Raw genomic sequence first — 18334 nt, forward strand, 5'->3', positions numbered from 1 at the left:
TATTTTATTAAAGAATACCAGACTAAAGTCATTGATATATATTTTGATTATTATAAACTATTATTACAGCTAACAATAAATATGTCACTATGCACAATCTAGCTCGATTTTTTTAAATTATTTATCACGATATTCATCCGTAAGATTAGAAAAATCTAGAAAAACCCAATCTGCAACGATTGTTTGAAATTATAATTATATAATAATTACTAATTCTGAACCCCCAGATACGATTGAAGTCTATATGAGATTTGAACCCATATCTTTTATTAGGATTTGTCACCGACTGGTCTATCATGCTTGTAATTTAATGTAAAAATAAACAAAGACTCCATAATTTTGAGACAAGTGCTCCAAATACGATATACTCCCTTACAGCATAGAAAACTAATCATTGAATTTCCCAAAATCAACCGAATTAAAACAGAAACAATTATTTTTACAAAACGTAGACAAGTTTTGCCACCACCTCTCCTAAATAAAAATGCGTTAAATACATGGGCTTACACTTTGACTTCAAGTAATTTAATAAACACATTTTCGCTCTTGCCGCCATTGCGGCCGTTATACCGATATTTAATAGAAAAAGCGCGCTAATTAAAAAAATAAAATTTAAATCTATAAACAATTAATTAGACATATTTCAACATACGCATGTTGTTAGGTGTGGAGTAACACCAGTAATACTATTTTACGAAAATATGCGTGAAATTGGTAATTCAGTTCTAATGACACACATTGCCTGTAAGACAATAGTTTGGATAGTTAACAATTTTTTTAATATATAATGGTTTTGATTTATCCAGAAATAATTTTTTTGTACTGCGTTACTCAAAAAGTCATTATAATCTTAAACAATATTATTTTAAAAAAAAATTGATGCAGTAGTAATATATCACACCTAGGAATTCCACTTGTTTTAAATGAACATATTTTTAATAGTTGTCTTTTCGAATACACCTTACTCTTTATAGCTTGATTTTAATATTTTTTAGATAAATTAGATTGAATTATGCTTTTCATAATGAGATGTGATTTTTCCTATACAGTCTTTGTAAAATTCAAAAATATTTTGCCTGTTTCCAAAAAGTATCAACACTTCTTTTGCAATCAGCCAAAAAAATTGAATATTGTTACTGAATAATATAGGAGAGTATAGCTTAGATATAAAAAATAAATTATATATAAAAAATTAGTCCATGTATCTCTAGATTTTTTCGAGAAATAGTGATTGAGATGAAACTATTGTATAACTATGGTAAAAACGCTATGGTAAATGTATTACTAAATATAAAAGTCGAATTTTTTAGATGTAAACTAATAAAATGATCTCTTGAAAGTCTTTTTCAGTCAACCAGTGTTTTTAAAGCTATTTTATAACCGATTTTTTTTTAATTGTCTCATTTCCTGTAATAATACAATATAACAATTGTAAATTTTGTCATAAAGATATGCGAAATAACACTGATTTTACTTTTGCTTTGATATAATATTCAATTACGTAACATATTTATAATTACTATGTGTTGTTCTACTAAAAAATAATTTAAACCTGATTTTTTTACTCTTAATTTAAATTAAAAATTCCTAAAATATAAATAAGACTCAAATTTAAATGATTAGTAATAGCTACTTTTTAAAATATTTTTATGTTAAAAGGGTTGTACTTTAAAACGATGCACTAAATGCAGTTATAAAGACCAGTTTTTAATTTATGTACTTAAACCTAAAATAAAAACTTTTCAATATGACGTAACAAATAAAATTGGTACTTTCTGTAGGCAATTTTAATTTACTTAAAAAAGTTTAGTGGCACTCAAATATATAATGAAATTAGAGTACAATTTCTAAATACAGTCATACCTCGATTTGCACGGTAGATAGGTTCTGCAAAATTACGCGTTAATTGAATTCGAAAAAATCGAGACATAGAACAAATACAAAAATGGAAAATAAATTACAAAAAATAAAAATTGGGAGATAGGTTACAAAAAAATCGCGTAAAACGAATACATACATTTGTGAATGTACATTCTCGTGTATCAATATAATAAAGGCAATGTGGTAAAAAAAAAATTTATTTACTTTTTAATAACAATATGTACTTAAAAATATTACTTTATAATATTTATACATAATGGGATAACAATTTAAATATTCCTCTTTGTCGCTACTGTATTCTAATCTAAACTGTTGCTTCATTAGAATTGGTTTAAAATCATTATTATCAGTCATATCTAGCCACATATTATTCTGGATTTACTCTTATTAAATAATCTTTTACTAATTTTTGCGTTTTATGTTTTTCAAATCCATAAATTTATATTAAGCAAAATAAATTAATAAATCCTAGCATAACAACGAAGCACCCAAACTAATATCAATTCTTACTCCAAACCATCATCATACACGGTGTAACATTATCCGCGTAATTAGCTATAACGCTAATCTTGTTCGAGTGGTCGCTCTTTTCAATGGACGAATATTAATTTTGGTCAACAGCTAGAGCGGTTTGGCGGCGAACTGGTTTGCGTACGAAAAAGACGGAAAGGAGAAGAGGCTTTGGATGTTGGTGAAAAAAATGCGGTGGGTCAATGCCACTTTTCTGTCACGCGTTGCATAATTGAAATAATAAATTGTCTGCCGCTGCCCGAGCATTTTTTCCATTCAGGTTTGTTTTGGATGATGATGATGTTTTTTTCTTCCACTTCTTCGGAGCGATAAAATGTGTGCGATAATTTCGTTTACTCTAGAAACGCCCGATCGGTTATTGGCGATTGTGAAATGATAAATCTATTTCGCTGATTGAACAGTTCGTTAGTGAAAAACATCGCTAACGATCTCTATATTTATAAGCGTATGAAATGCTAGACCGTTATTGTGAAAATTGCTCAATTATTAATACAAATACAGTTTTTTGTTGTATAAATATATTTAAGATTCATCTTAATTATTAACACAAAAAATAGCATCAAACTGAAGTTATTCAATACATTTTTGTTATTTAAAAAATATATTTAATATTCTTTGTGCAGTAACATTAAACTTTTGGTGACAATGAGGAGCGTTTGCAGTAAATGCAAGATCGTGACTGAAAGTAGTAATAAAAAAATGTAACGTGTCTTTGAAAAATAAGACTGTCCACCAAAATACCGGTCGATCTTGATTAAATAGCCTTTTTAAAAAGTATTCTTTTCTCGCAAAGATTCGTTTCGCTTTTAGGAAGAGGTTAATGATTAAGAAGCGCGCAGTCGCGAACGGCATTGTTCTTTTCCGACCGCTTAATAAATGTTTAATCGAGAATCTGCTGCCTTCCGTAGCCTACTTGGTAAATACTTTAATGAATTTAAATTTAATAAATTTAAACTAAATTTTGCATTACTACATAAAACATGTTTATTATGTTGAATGCAATCCTTTTCAATTTTTTCTTATTCGCATTTTAGTACCTTATAAAATATATAGATTGTATACCTCGTACATCTCTCTCTTCGTTCACTACAACATATAAACATTAGATTAAACGAACTGTCTATATTATATATGTATGTTACAGTGAATGTGTATTTTTTAAAAGTTATATTTTCACTAGTATTATTATAATTTAGATTTTTACTGATAATTATATAATACATTTCTACCAGCGAAAACATAATTTAACTGCGCTAGTGAAATTATATGTTGCTTTAAAGTATCTATTTGGATTGAAACAGCAAATTAACATTTTGCAACTATTACGGTAAATGTGTATTTTTCAGTGAAGTTATATTTACCATAATATAAACATAATTTCACTAACTAGGCCAATGAAAATGTAACAAACAATTCATTTATAATTTCACTGCTCGATATCAGTAAAACTGTATTTGTTTACTGCGCAGATAATTCGGTACACGTTCTTTTGAAATATTTGGCATTAAAAAATACAAAAACAAGACTCATAAATTTAATTGTGTAAACTTATGCATTTAAATATTTAGCTTGATTATTATTACTATCAGAAATATTATAATGATATCCATAAATTGATTTCATAAATGCCATACTAAAATTATGTATTTTCATTGAAGATAAATGGTCCATTAACTTTTTTAACATGGAAATGCCGCATGAACACATTAACTTTCACACAATGTTAAGTGATTGTAAAATAGTGATTTGTGAAAAGACCTTTGATGATTTTCCTTTGAGTTTAATATATTATGTGAAATGATTTATCAGCTCATAAACGTGTTTATATGTATAATAAATAATACAATAATGTTACAGTTAATAAATAATTGCTAAGTTTAATTTTAAATGATGATTTTAGAATTGGTAATTTATTTTGCTAATATAGACATTTAATTTAGTATTCAATAGTTGTTTTATAGATTTTATTTCAATAAGAATTTATAAACCAATTAATTATCAATTTATTCAGACATCTTCAAGAAACATAATACATCACTGTAAATCAAGTATATAAAAATCAAGTTTTTCTCCTCAAACATCTGGTTTCATTGTTGTGAAAATTTGCATTAAAAATCTTAAATTCTAGCATGATATTAACACTTTACTTGAATGCATATTTGTAGACATAATGACACTAACGCGAATATCGAACTTTGCGAAAACATTATAGCCACCGTATTAATAGTATAAAAACCGGTCAGCATTATCGAAAATGCGATAATACTCTGATCTCATCAAGATTGCCACTTTGAAGAAAGACATTCGATCGCTCGAATTAACTTTATTGAAGCGATAAAAAACGACGCTCCAAATTACACACAGGACTGTGTGAAAGTAAGTTGGCAAAATTTTTCACACGTCCGATGAGCGGTCACTTTTAACCGCTTAGTCATCGTAAATTTCTCGGTATTTAGGACCTCAATGTCCGTTTCGAAATTGCCGCAATTTTCCGCATTATTCACAATAAATCTATTTACATAACATATGACAGATTTTTCGTGTGGTTATTTTTATCGATTTGACAGGCAAATCTCGATACCGTCACGTACCGTTGTGATATATATTTATTTTGTCAACTACAGCGTGTTTGTCAAGTGTATGCGCTTATTTATTTATTTTTTATTTCGTTCTTAATTGACCTAAATTCCCGATTTCACGGGTCGAGATTACGCAAACAGGTTTTTGGTAAATATCTTTTTAAAATATATATTTACACGTCGGAACGAAAAGTGACGTTGAGTCAGCGATGCACTGACAGCTCACCTCTGTTGTAAAATGTATGCAATATTAATATTTTTTTTATATAATTATTAATAATAATGAATAAGTGTAGAAAAAATATTAAAGAATTTTATTTTGCATATGATTTTTAATAAATACTTTAAGAGCATCCTTTTGCTTAATCTTCAACAATCATCACGAATCTCAACGAGCTTCTATTAAGTAGTCTATTGAGTACAGTGCTTAATAGACTTATATTTGAATAACCATTTTATGAACCAGGGGACAAAATTGGTTCTTATTTACGAGCCTTTGGTCTTTCTTTTCTAATATCCATATATAGCTTATTATATTTTACTATATTTTTAACTTTATGCGTCTGGATTTTTTTCTCAAACTGCAAATCGATTCGCACGTTTTGGCGGCGATTTTTCTTTGTTACATCTCGTAATGAATGCAGGGTCGAACATACAGCTTATCTTAAGCCATCGTGTTCAACTGTTGATTTATGAAGTTATGTTGATCTATCTGTCATGTAATATTACGTGTCTAATACTTTTAACTATGTTTGTACTTCGTAGAAACGAAGATATACGGTTTACATGTTGAATCAAGAATTAAATTAACCTTAAGTATCATATATATAATTTTATTATTTTGAGTTTGACATTTTTTTGTGGAAGGATTTTGCTAATCTGATGATATATCACGATTTTCTTGTTTAAATTGCGGATATCAAATTATTGTTTCGTGTTGTAAAAATCTTTTCTTGTTGCGCGTCAAAAATATAATTGTTCTGTTTCACTAAAATGAAATACCTGTTTATGAGTATTTTGGTTAAGCGAAATTAGATTCGTAGAATCTATATAGATCCTTAGAAAAACTCAAAAGCCTATAATTATTAGGTAACTAACGTGTAAGCAGTTTGGATTTTCGATTTTTTCATTTCTCGAGAAATGATAATTCTCATTTCAACATTTTGATTTTCTTGAAAATTTTCGAAAAATTTAGATAAATGATAAAGTATATGTAATATATAGTATGTGATGGTAATAATACAATGTATTATTGTAGATATCTTTATATTTGTAAAATATTTTTTGCAATAAATTTTTACAATATTTAAGCATGTATATATTATAATTAATATTATTCATACTAATTAAAATATAAATGATGTTACATATTACTAGGTAGATTATAATACCATATTGGTTATAACGCGAATAATCGAATGATTAAAAGTAACCAATCTATGATACTTCTATTGATTACAGAGCGTCAATATGGGCTCCCGTCAAAATGGCTGTTGCTATTTTACATTTTTTTAACAAAATAAAAATAAGAACATTTTTGTATTACTGATTTATGTTTGTGGACAGGTAATTTCTTTAGCGTTTTATGTAAAGCCCCCATACATTTTTAAATTCTGCTTATTTTCACGCGGAGCGGCTTCTTATCTGATTATTAATGTAGTTCTTAAATTACAAAAGAAAAGTCAAAGCCGATATAAGTAGTTACGAAAATTGTTAACAACTTTTTGCAATTTAAAAGCTTTCATGAAAGCATGCGTATTTTAAAACATCTGGCACGGACTTACACTTGTGTATGCGGTGGTTCAAAAAAATACAGCGTTGTAATTCATTTACAAATATTACAAAAATTATTTAAAAATATTAGATTTTTTGATTTGGCATTTTTCTCGAGAATTAATTATTAAGAAAAACACTACTAACGTCTAACATTTATGCATTCTCTTGTAGTTCTGAATAAACTGGCGCATTCAGTTGATCGTTATCAACTGAAAAAATACGTTCGAGACATTCTTAATCTAGAACCCCAAAAAAAAAAATGGGCATATAACAGGCCTGTAAGTCATGGCTCCTCACTAAAAAATCGGCAGGTGTATAACTTTACCACCTTACACAAAAAAAAAGCATGGTGCAAATTTGCACATCTGTTTTAAAATACGATACAAACAATAGGAAAGGACGGATCATTCTGACCGTTTCTGTTGTTTGTTTTGTGTATAAATCGTATTTTAACAAATATTATAAGGCAGAAAGGGTCTTTAAAAATGTCGGTTGTAGACAAGCACTCTTCATAAAGATAATCTGTCCACCCAGAAAATTGTAATACAGTGAATGAACGTAGGGTGTTTTTTTTTAGAGACATAGAACTTTAAAATGAAATAAAATACATAAAAATCGTTGTAATGGCTATGGTATTGGCTTTATTGGAAACATAATTTTATGTCATTAGTGATTTGGGTATATGGGCGCCGTGGCTGAATCGAATAAATAGCATTCTAGAAGTCCAATTCTCGACCACTTTTTCGAGCCACTGGGGCCGTATATCGGTAATAACGCGGCGAATGTTGGCTCTCAAGTCGTCGGCGTAGACTAGTGACTTCACGTATCCCCATTCGAAATAAATTTGCACAATTTGCAAGTTTTTTTTTTACTTTAGTCTATTCATGGTGAAATGGCAAACCAAACTGAGCACAAATTCGCTGTCGCTGGAAAAAGTTTTGCCAATTCGAAAAACTAACTTCTAAAAAAACATCATTTATACAACTAAAAACTTCTCTTTACTATATGTAAAATAAAATAAAATAAAATAAAAATCCCACAAGTTTTACCAGCTCCCTGTAGCTATCGCGGAAAACATCCTTGTGCATGGCAAGACCTTTTATAAACTAGGTAGCAAGTGTTTGAGGGACGTTCTCGAGCACTGTCATTCTGGCGTAAGGACACTAATTTAATAATTTAACTGTGTCTTCGACATTTTTATATTACAACCAATATTACCAGCGATTTTTTTTATGAATCATAATTATAATTTTTGTGTTTTTTTTTTAAAAAATTATAATTATAATAATATAATAATTGTTTTATGTTTTTTTAGATGATTGTAATAATTAAAAAAAAAACATAATAATAAATTATTTCTGTATAAAAAAAGGATGTAGATCAAGAAGAACCGTTCAAGTGGACTCGAATTCTAAATAGAAAAAAATATAAAGGAATGATGGGTCTCAAGCACCATTGATGCACCTCACTCTCTTGAAGGACCTGTCTTCAGTTTCACATCTCCAGCATTGATTTTTTGGAGCTACCATTGCACCGTACGTTCTTTAATAGTACCCACCCCAAAAGCAGTTTTATTTTACGAGTTGTTTTACCATCTGTTTTGAACTCAAACGAAAACTTGCTCTTATTTGTTTATTTATCATCTTCAATACAGTAGCGTATTTTGAATGAAAATATATAATAAAACTGATTTCGATGTTAACAAAATACACGAAAAAATAGCTCGCTACGCTGCCAAAGCAATCATGATTTTTTTAGTAGCTTGTCATACGATCTTAATCATTGAAGTAGCTCCTTTGCCTAATGAGTTTGAAGACCACTTACGTAGGCGAACATTTAAGAATAATGAAGAGGTATTTGCATTTATTTCTGTATCAATATTTGTGCATAACTTTTTACATAACAATATATCGACGCCACATACCTTAAGTGGTTTGTGGAGGCCGGGCCGATTCTGGGAAAAGTTTTTTTGGGTTTCGGAGATGCACCTCCGTTATCTCGGCGTCCTTCAGCAGTTGCAGTCGGTAGACGGATGAGTAGGAGGAGAGGAGGGCATGTCGCGCAAGGGTTAATAACGGTCGCAGTCTCACAGTGGAGGCTGTGTCGGGGGCCTCGGCCAAGGGCGTTCACTCGGCCCCCGCGGCCCCCTCGCCTCCCCCCACCCCGCGCCACTCTTTGTCTCGCGACTGAAAATAAAACTGGTCAGTCCCCGGCCGACCGCGACTCGCGAATCGCCTCCTCGCGCATGGCCACCTAGTGCACGCCGAGAGATGGCCATCAACCCCGTCAGAGGTATTGAGAACCGTTCCAATGAGCCAAAGTCGACCAAAACAACAAAAAAAGAACACAACAATCGGAGATGTTAAAACAGTGATCTGCAATAAAAACGAGCGTTCGATTATGCGAGATGGAGTATTGTTCTGCGAGAAATGCACAAAAGCGATTTTGCTATTCCGTTACGTTTTAATGGCATTTTTGTGCTATTAGATCGAGGCGGCAATCGTGCGTGTGTGTGTTAGATTATACAAAACAAACGAGTTCGATGATAATACTAATATTTGTGTGTGAATCAAACGAAATTATAATGCATCAGAATTGCAGTGTTTGCGAAAACAAATGAATTCAATGACAGTAATAATAATAATTGTGTATGTATCAAATAATCACTGAAGAATCTTTGCTATTAAATCAAACTACTATCGTGCGTTTTTCTATAATAGTTCATAAAACAAATGAGTTCGAAGATGATAATAATAATAACTGTGCGTGAATCATACAAAACAAATCGATTTATTGAAGTGTTTATAGCAGGGCTGTGGAGTCGGAGTCGGAGTTGGAGTTGGAGTCGTGGAGTCGTGGTGTTTTGGCCGGAGTTGGAGTCGGAGTCGGAGTCGTGAAAAATGAGCGACTCCGAGCATTTTTTAAATTATGAAATTTATGAATTTTTAATTGCGTAATAATGAATGTGTATAGCGCATGAATATTAAACGTGTAGAAAAACACCAAAAATACCTGATAAAATCAAACTTTTTTGAGTCGGAGTCGGAGTCGGAGTGGAGTCGTGTTGTTGGTAAATATCGGAATCGGAGTCGGAGTCGTGTTTTTTTTTAACGACTCCACAGCCCTGGTTTATAGTATTAATAATAATTACAGAATCATCGCTTTTAGATCAAGTGGAATTGTATTAATGTGTGCGTTTATCGATAATATAATAATTATAATTGTGTGTGAATCAAACAAAATTAATGCGCTCCTTAGTCAGATGCAAAAATCGCATTCTTTCACGCATTTAGATTTGAAAAACAAAGCACAGATATAAAAGCAAATGCAGCACTGTTTCATGTTTATGCAATTAATTAAAATAAATAATTATCAGCACGATATAACATTGGTATAGTCAATGACTAATACCCGAAAGACCTGGGTTCGAATCCCATATGAACGTTTGTGTTTTTCAAATAATTTTCTATCGTGTTTGGGATCGATCATTACAGATTAGGTTTTCTTAGATTTACCTAAACATACTGTTTTTATTTTATTTTTTTGTTTTACTTTATTTCAATAATATAAATATTTTTACAAACATACTAATTATATATACTATACATTTTACTGATTCATGACAAATAATAATATAAAATAAAACGTTGGTTATAATTTAATGAAGTAATAATTTGAGTATATGTCACTGAAGATCTAGAACCATTGATATGTTGTCTTTATCATTCGAAGCAACATGTGCTTGTTTTTAAATTTAAAGTTGTTCTTTATCATTGTCACCGATACACGAGATAAGTGGGTTAGTGTGGTTTCGCGAAATATTTTTATAATATTTTCTGGTATAAAATTGACAGTGTTTCTAAATTGTTTCAATTTTAAAAATCTTTTTAAGATTAGTATAAAAATGTGTATGCATATGCTCCTTACTTATTTATAGATTAAAAAAAATAAGTTTTATAGTAAACGCGCTGTTTCTATTAAATATAGGTCTAAAGGCCGCAATAACGTCAAGATTGTTTTCCATTTTACGTTACTGCCCTGTTCATTTTTGAGAAGTGGTGGTAAATTTTTGTAAAAATAAAAATCTCACTGAAAAATATCGTGATGAATAATTTAAATCGAGCTCGTACATATTAGTTAAACGAACAACTTCAGCTCATATAAAATATAATATATGTATAGAATTATAATTAAATCCATATTTAAACACATTTCTACTTATGTAATAAATATGGCGAGTGCTGCTTTTATTACTATCACATATGGATATTGTTATTTTTCATGATTATTGTATAATTAATAATGTTGTTTTTTATGGTATAATTACCCCGCTGCGACGCATTAGTAAGCTTTATTCTAGAATGTATTAATATGTTTTACATTTACAATGGTATAGTGCTGTTTTTGTTTAGTCTTATCATTATTCAAAGTGATTTTTAATAATTTTGTACAAAAAAATTATACATGTATTCAACAGATGCGTATAGTGAGATACATTCCCTTTCGCTCGCTCGCGTGTTAAGTGACGAGAGTGAGTGAAAGATAAGAGCGTACGTTACATGCGTTTCGCACCCCACTTCTCACTCATTCTCTTCGTTTAACACGCGAGCGAACGAAAGGGTATGTACATATCTCACCATACGTATTTAAATATACCAGTGATTTAGTCAGTGACTAATACCTGAAATATCTGGGTTCGAATTCCATACGAACCCCAGTGTTTTTAAATTTCCATCGTTGATGGGAAATCGGAATGAGTGATTATTATATAATTATAATTTCCATCGATCATAACAAATTAGGGTTTCCTATATTTTCCTGATATCACAGATGAATATTGAATTAATAATAAAAATAAAATTGAGTGATTTCGTGCAAAGTAAGCGGTAATAATAGTACTGATTTTAGTCCATTATCTCACAGCTTACTTGTATATGTTGATTTTGCTTACCCCATTGTAACGCATTGGGCTGTCATAATAAAATGGAAAATTTGCAGTTTTTTCTCCTTCCTATTATTTTGCTTATTTATACTTTAGGCTATTGATATTTTTGATCATTATTCAAAATTGACTACAATTAAATAATCAAAAATATTTTTGTCCTAATGAATAAATATTTGAAAGAATAAGTTGAAGAATTCAAGTATTTTTAAGTCTCATTCGGATTCATATGTGAACACAAATTAAATAGGAACCGATTATTTTTATATTAAATTATTGAATTTTTATTTCAAAATTCTAATACCATTTTATTTCATCTTTATTTTATCTCATCTCATTACATTTCGAATTGAAAGTATTTTAAAAAAATATTTGCAATTATTGATCTATTTAATCAATGCAGGATTCTATTATATATTATAATAATATGTTTCTTGTGTTGTATTATTATAAGATTTGCTTTTTTTTACTTTTGCATTTTATTTCCAAATTTTTCGAGATTTTATAGCACGTGGGCCTTTATTATAAAAATATGCAAAACCCCATAAATGCCTATAATAATTTATAAGCCACAATCAGGATGTATAATAAACGTAAATGCGAACAAAACCGGCCGGCGTCTTTCATTCGCTCTTATCTCTCCTTCTTGCATATTTGTCGCCGAATCGCGTTTTATATGTAAATTTCTACAAAAAAAATCGCTTATATAAATAAACAATAAAAAAGCATAATAATAATAATAATACAGTTAAATCGTTGAAACCATCCATTATATATTACGAATTCAGCCGCCGCGGTCTCGGTTCTATTTTTAACATAATGAAACCAGTTTTCCTCCAGTACCCGGCAGTCCCTGGATATATCGACGCCCGCAACAACAATTCTTCGTTTGTGCACATTTTCATACTTCTAAAGAAGTTGAATCACTTTTTATTGATCTATTTATTTATCGCATTATCGCTGGATTCCCAAGCGTGTCATCATCGAAGGTGTTACGCAAAAATGACGAAGCGCACGCAAATACCGCTATCGGTGCTTAACTTTACATGGAAAAAAAAATATAAATAAAAAAAAGGATTCATTCGGTCCATGAACCGCAATGAATCCGGTTTGAGGGTTGCATATTTGTGATGTCACACGAGGTCGCGTGCATCTCTCTTCTCCCGCGGTGCTACGATTGTGCGAAAAATGCATCCGTCTGTTGTTGGGGTGACCGCGCGTTCATGTCTCTCCGATGGTCCACTTCTTGCGCAGAAGTGAAAATTGATTTCGCTGGAATTGTATGTAATTCGGTTGATGTGACGAAGCAGAAATTGACGTACGCAAATAGATTGTTCTCGTTTTTGCTTAATTGATTCGCTCCGGCTGTGCATTGTCGGTTGTTAATTGATAAAAAAAAAATGATTCACACTGTGTGTGAGTATATGTACCACTAGCGTTGTATATATCTTTAATTACTTCTTTAAATCAAATCGATGAATATTTGATAGTTCAATAGCATGGTTTTTATTCAACGAAAAATTTCAATATATAAATAATGGTATTTTTTAATTGAATAAGTCTACTAATATTAATAACACATCACGGTCCGTTCACGCATTTTCGCGCGATAACAAAACTTCACGGTTTACGAGTTTTGGTAGCATGAAAAAAATGTCATCTTTTATCAAAACATAAATATATTCATTTAAATCGTAATCTGTTTTAATAACTAATCAGTCCGTACCAAATTTTGCCTAAAAATAAAATTAATCATAGTTCAGTTATTAATCAAAAAAGCCATTCATGTTATTATTTGCATACAAACATAATCAAAAAGATCATATAGAAAGCATATACAAAAATATAACGCGTCACTGCATTGCAACAATGATGAACAAATAAATATAAAAAATCTTTTGCCACTTTGACGATGAATGTAGTGCAACCCATCTGATCCGTATAAATTAATTTTATTCATAAGAAGTGCCACTGTTTCTCAATCAAAAACAGCTTTTGTGTTGATTGTCCCATTTGATGCATTGTAACTTTGAAAGTCATATGACTAAGGGTAGTCCATATTTATATTTTTATCAAATGTTTTGCTAATGCATGAATATCACGTAAATAAATTCGTAGTATCAATTGATCTTCACCAAGGGTAGATATTTTTACTCTTAACCCGATTTATTGCACCTATTTCGATTTTTTAAGGACTGAACTGATTGACTAATACATAATAATATCTATTTATGAATATATAAGAAATGTTTTCTTTACGAAATCTAACGGTAATTTAGCTAGGTAGGCACTTAAAAACAGTTCCGAGAAATCCAACCAAGGATTACTCATATGTATTAGAAAATCCTTATGATTTCAAGAAATGATACGATTTTTGATTTTTCTTTGGATCAAATGAGATTTACATCAAAAGAGGGTGTCTAAGTACCTATGTATTAAGCAGGGTCCTAAAGTGTAACTATACCAAATTTTATTTTAAACAGTCAAATTTTAAAATATCAAGTAAAGTCAAAAACACAACTTTTAAGTATGTAGTAACGTGCTTCTTCATACATTTAGGTGTTTTTTTTTTCTAATAAAATAAAATATTTTATTAGGACATAAACAATTATGCTTCCACAATGACAGGGTTAGTTTTCAGCTATTTTCGTTAATTAAGAAGTTTGAGAGCATTGTGTACTTTTTATAATCATCTTAATGCGATATATTTGATGGCTCATCTTTTGCATGATTATAAATTAATACAACTGAATATTATATGATAAAGAAAGTTCAAAAACATCTTCTAATACCAATATCTTATATTAAGGGATTCATTATTATTTTCTTCGAAATTCTTCTATACTCTATTTGCGTTAACATAGTCAGTACGAGAGCTATCCATTTCATCATTAGTCATAATTTAGAATGAGATAGCAAGTTTGGATTTATGGCCCTACTATTAGCTTTAAAGTACACAATACGGATATACGTTCGATATACTTATATATATCATATATAATAACACATTTATAGATTTTTTTTTCTTATAAAAAACTTTTATATACAAAAATCTAACTAATTCTTGCCGTCTTTTCCAGATGATTTTTTTTTAATGTAGTGAGATGAGATGACTGGTTATATAGTGTTATTTTGTTTGTCAGTAAAAACATAGTAGTATCGGTCAATTTATTTGAGGCAAAAATTTAAAAAATGTGATTTGATGATAATAATCTATGATACTATTTAAGTTTTGACAATTGTTTTTATATGTTTATCTAACGAAAATAGTACTGATAAAATATATATTTACGTTGGATGTCTTAATATTTACTGTCAAATATTTTTTTTTCTATAATTAGAAATATGTCAATTAAATACAGTTTTTAATGTTTTATTTAAACAATTTTCTTATTGTATTTTTGTATTATTTGCAGAACCTGAGGAGTGCGGCGTCGTTACTAGAGGCGCTCGTTCGCCTCCAGATGGCCGAGAAAATCCGATGACCCATCAAGAGTCGGCTCCGATATTTACCAACATCGCTCCCACGAAAATACCACCGATGCAAGATACTTTCATGAAGCAAAAACCGAACAATTACATCAAAGAAGCCGCTTTCGCTGAACCCATTCAGCGCTCAATCTCATACGACCCACCCACGTTCAAAAGCAACACAATTTCGACCAAATATGGCGGCAGAGGAAAGGACGCGAAGAGTGAAGGCAGCGTCAAAGACAAGATCGCTATGTTCTCTTCTAACAAAACACCTGAAAAAGTACCCGAGAGGAAATCCTCTCTGCCGACCAAACCGCTCGACACTAGACCGCCACAGAATCGCTATTCGGGCCTATACGCCGATTCTCTATCTAAATCTTACGAGAGCTTACTAGACGCCAGTAAGACGATTAGCAAATCAAAGGTGACAAAATCTAATCAAGACTGGAACGTCAACGGCTCGTCGATCAAAAGTCGCGATACGCCTAGCGAAACAGTCACGGCTTTACCTTACGCAAACATTAGCTACGATAGCAGAAACGCATCGGAAGTTGACAGAGCAAAGGACGTGAAAATCACGCCTTTCGAGATAAGGAGCGATAAGAGCAAAGGTGATTCGCATAGATCTACGATCGACTGGCTCATCGAGCAGCGGCGCAAATCTATGACGAAACTAAGATGCTTAGTCATTCCCGATTCACCGTGTCTCCAACATCATATATCCAACCTTCCAGAGATTAAAAGCAAAGATTCACTGAAAAAGTTTGACGCTAATCCAATAATCGATAAGGCGAACCACACGGATAGATTCTCGTCCAAAAAACAAACGATTGCTATGACGCCAATGTGGGACACGCAACCCTATTCCAGCAACGTTCCGAAATACTCACCAGCCTTCAAACGCAAGCCTCTACAAGTCTACGGACCTAAAGTAACAAACGGCGTCGATAAAACAATAACCAAAACACCAGCTCCTTCAAAACCGCCAAGAATCAGCATCGATACAAAACGAATTTACGATAGAGTGGATGCCACCAAAAAGGTTAGCACTCTACCGATGGATTTCAGGAGTTCAAGATTCTCTCCTTCGTCTGAAATTAAACGCAGAGACGCGTTCTCTTTAGATAGTGTCGACAGCGCTAACATCAAAATGATGAAGGCTTTTTCAGACGCTGCTGATAGTGATAACGATTCTGCTTTGAGTTCCACTCAATCTTCTTACTTATCTACTGTATCATCTCCAACGCCGTCCTTAAACGCAGTAGATAATTCTGAATCGGATTGTTCTAGCAGATCTACGCCGAAGAGTAGATTCGAAAATGGTTATATGAAAGCAGATGTGTGTAGATCTCTGTCGTCCGATACGAGCGCTTCTGGTTCTTCGAATAGTTCAACGTTGACTTCTGGATCTCAAGCTAGTTGTAGCTCGGCCGGTAGCTCGAATACCGATAGTCATCGAGTGTTAAAGCCTAGAAGTATCGAGGCAATCAATAGGAAGAATATATTGGCGTCCGCCAAGTGCAGGAGCGGTAAGGATAATAAATTTGGTTCGCCGCTGATCGAGCGTAAATTTTCGGATGTTGATAGTGCTGATGATGAGTGTGAGAGAAAAGTTGTTGCTAAATCGGAGATAGTGAGGTATAATACAGTGACGTCAAGACCGTCTTCTCTGGCTGCCGATTCGGTGTTGAAGGTGGCTTATGCCACGCTGGTGGAAGACGAGCGTTGCTCGGATAGTGCTTGTTCTGAAAGTGAGGGTCATGAAGAGGTAGTCACGGTGGATGAGTTTGAGCCTAGGAGACCCGTGGCTAACGGAGTGTCAAGGGACGCGAAAGAGGTAGAGGCCGTTCAGGGCAAGGTGGACACGAGAAAGGAATGCGAATCGAGCGAAGAGGAGGACTTTGAGAGGTTCGAGGTGCGCTTATCTAGAGGCGGCGGAGGCAGCGTGGGCGTCATCCTGGCGGGCGGAGTCGACTGCGAGGCCAAGGAAGTCACCGTGAGTCCTTTCGTTTTTGCGCTGAATACCCGCGGCGAAATCTGGGCGGTGCTTTAAGTCGGGCTTATTAAAGCACGCTTGACGGGGTCGCGAATTTCGCTAATTGTAGATGGCATACTTGTAGATTCGTTCTCAAGCTTTTTGATACAAAAACATATCCGCGTAATGATTTGACATCGGGTTTTACAGTTTCGTTGTATTCTTTAGACATCAATATGTTATTAGCTTTAATTTATACCACTTTTTTATTTTACACGTAATTTAAAATAATCGATATAATAGCCATGATCTCAAATCTATATAATATTTTTGTAGCATGTTAATTGATCTTACACCATTATTTTATTATATGATTTATCATATATTATAATTTGATATATTGGATATAGACTTCAGATTGTGTTTTTGGTTTAGAAGTATTTCTAATTTATTTAAAGCATTACTATTTTATAGGTTTACCAATGCGTCATATTAGGTTATATACACACAGATTGCTCTTAAAAATCCGCGTTAAAGCTTAGGAGGAAAGGCACAGATTATTAAAAAAAAACATGGATATTCCGAACTTTTTTTATTTTAAAATATGTATATGTATTTACAATACAGATTATAAATTTATTTATTTACTTGGAAAATCTGTGATTTTAGTTTGCTTTTGAGAATCTCAATAATTTTAAAATATCAGTGCGATTATTTTTCAAGATATTTTATGTCGTAAAGTTTTAACAAAAGTAAGTGCCATCTTGTGACTAATATAATTGATAGTATCTTCTTTACTTGTATTCTCATTATCACTCCTATCCTTTTTTGTTTGAGTGACAATATAAACAATATTTTCATTATTCAAGCACTTATTTGAATCGCGATCAAACCACTCCAATAAGTTTTCCCGAACGACATTTTCAAAGCATTTCAAATTTTCCACGAATCTGCATTTTTTTATTTATATCACTTCTCTCAGTTGCTTCAGAATCCAATACATATATTATCACGTTAGGAATAATATTTCTCTGCGATCGAACAAGTGTTACTGATTTTACAGTAGTGCATACAGGCTTGGCAAAATAATGGGGTTCCCCAATAAATGGGTTACAACTTAAAAAAATCGTGAAATTTTAAGCTTATGTAGGCTCACCCTTAGCTGTAATTACAGCT

At 31.8% G+C, this 18334-nt stretch overlaps 1 protein-coding gene across 4 annotated transcripts in view; it reads left to right on the forward strand.

Moving 5' to 3' along the window:
- Positions 1 to 18334, forward strand: part of LOC148237897 (uncharacterized) — a 107259-nt gene that overhangs the window by 64387 nt on the left and 24538 nt on the right. For 3 of the 4 annotated variants that reach the window (XM_088205785.1, XM_088205786.1, XM_088205787.1), the window contains one exon: positions 15126 to 17179. In XM_088205785.1, coding sequence (XP_088061911.1) covers positions 15126 to 17179 — 2054 coding nt within the window. Of the gene's footprint in view, positions 1 to 8962; positions 9060 to 15125; positions 17180 to 18334 lie in introns of those variants that run through there. The other variant, XM_088205788.1, reaches the window with a different exon arrangement.

This window comes from Plectrocnemia conspersa, unplaced genomic scaffold (assembly GCF_051122295.1).
Source record: "Plectrocnemia conspersa isolate PC_06_02 unplaced genomic scaffold, ASM5112229v1 ptg000002l, whole genome shotgun sequence".
In the NCBI taxonomy this organism is placed as follows: domain Eukaryota; kingdom Metazoa; phylum Arthropoda; class Insecta; order Trichoptera; family Polycentropodidae; genus Plectrocnemia; species Plectrocnemia conspersa.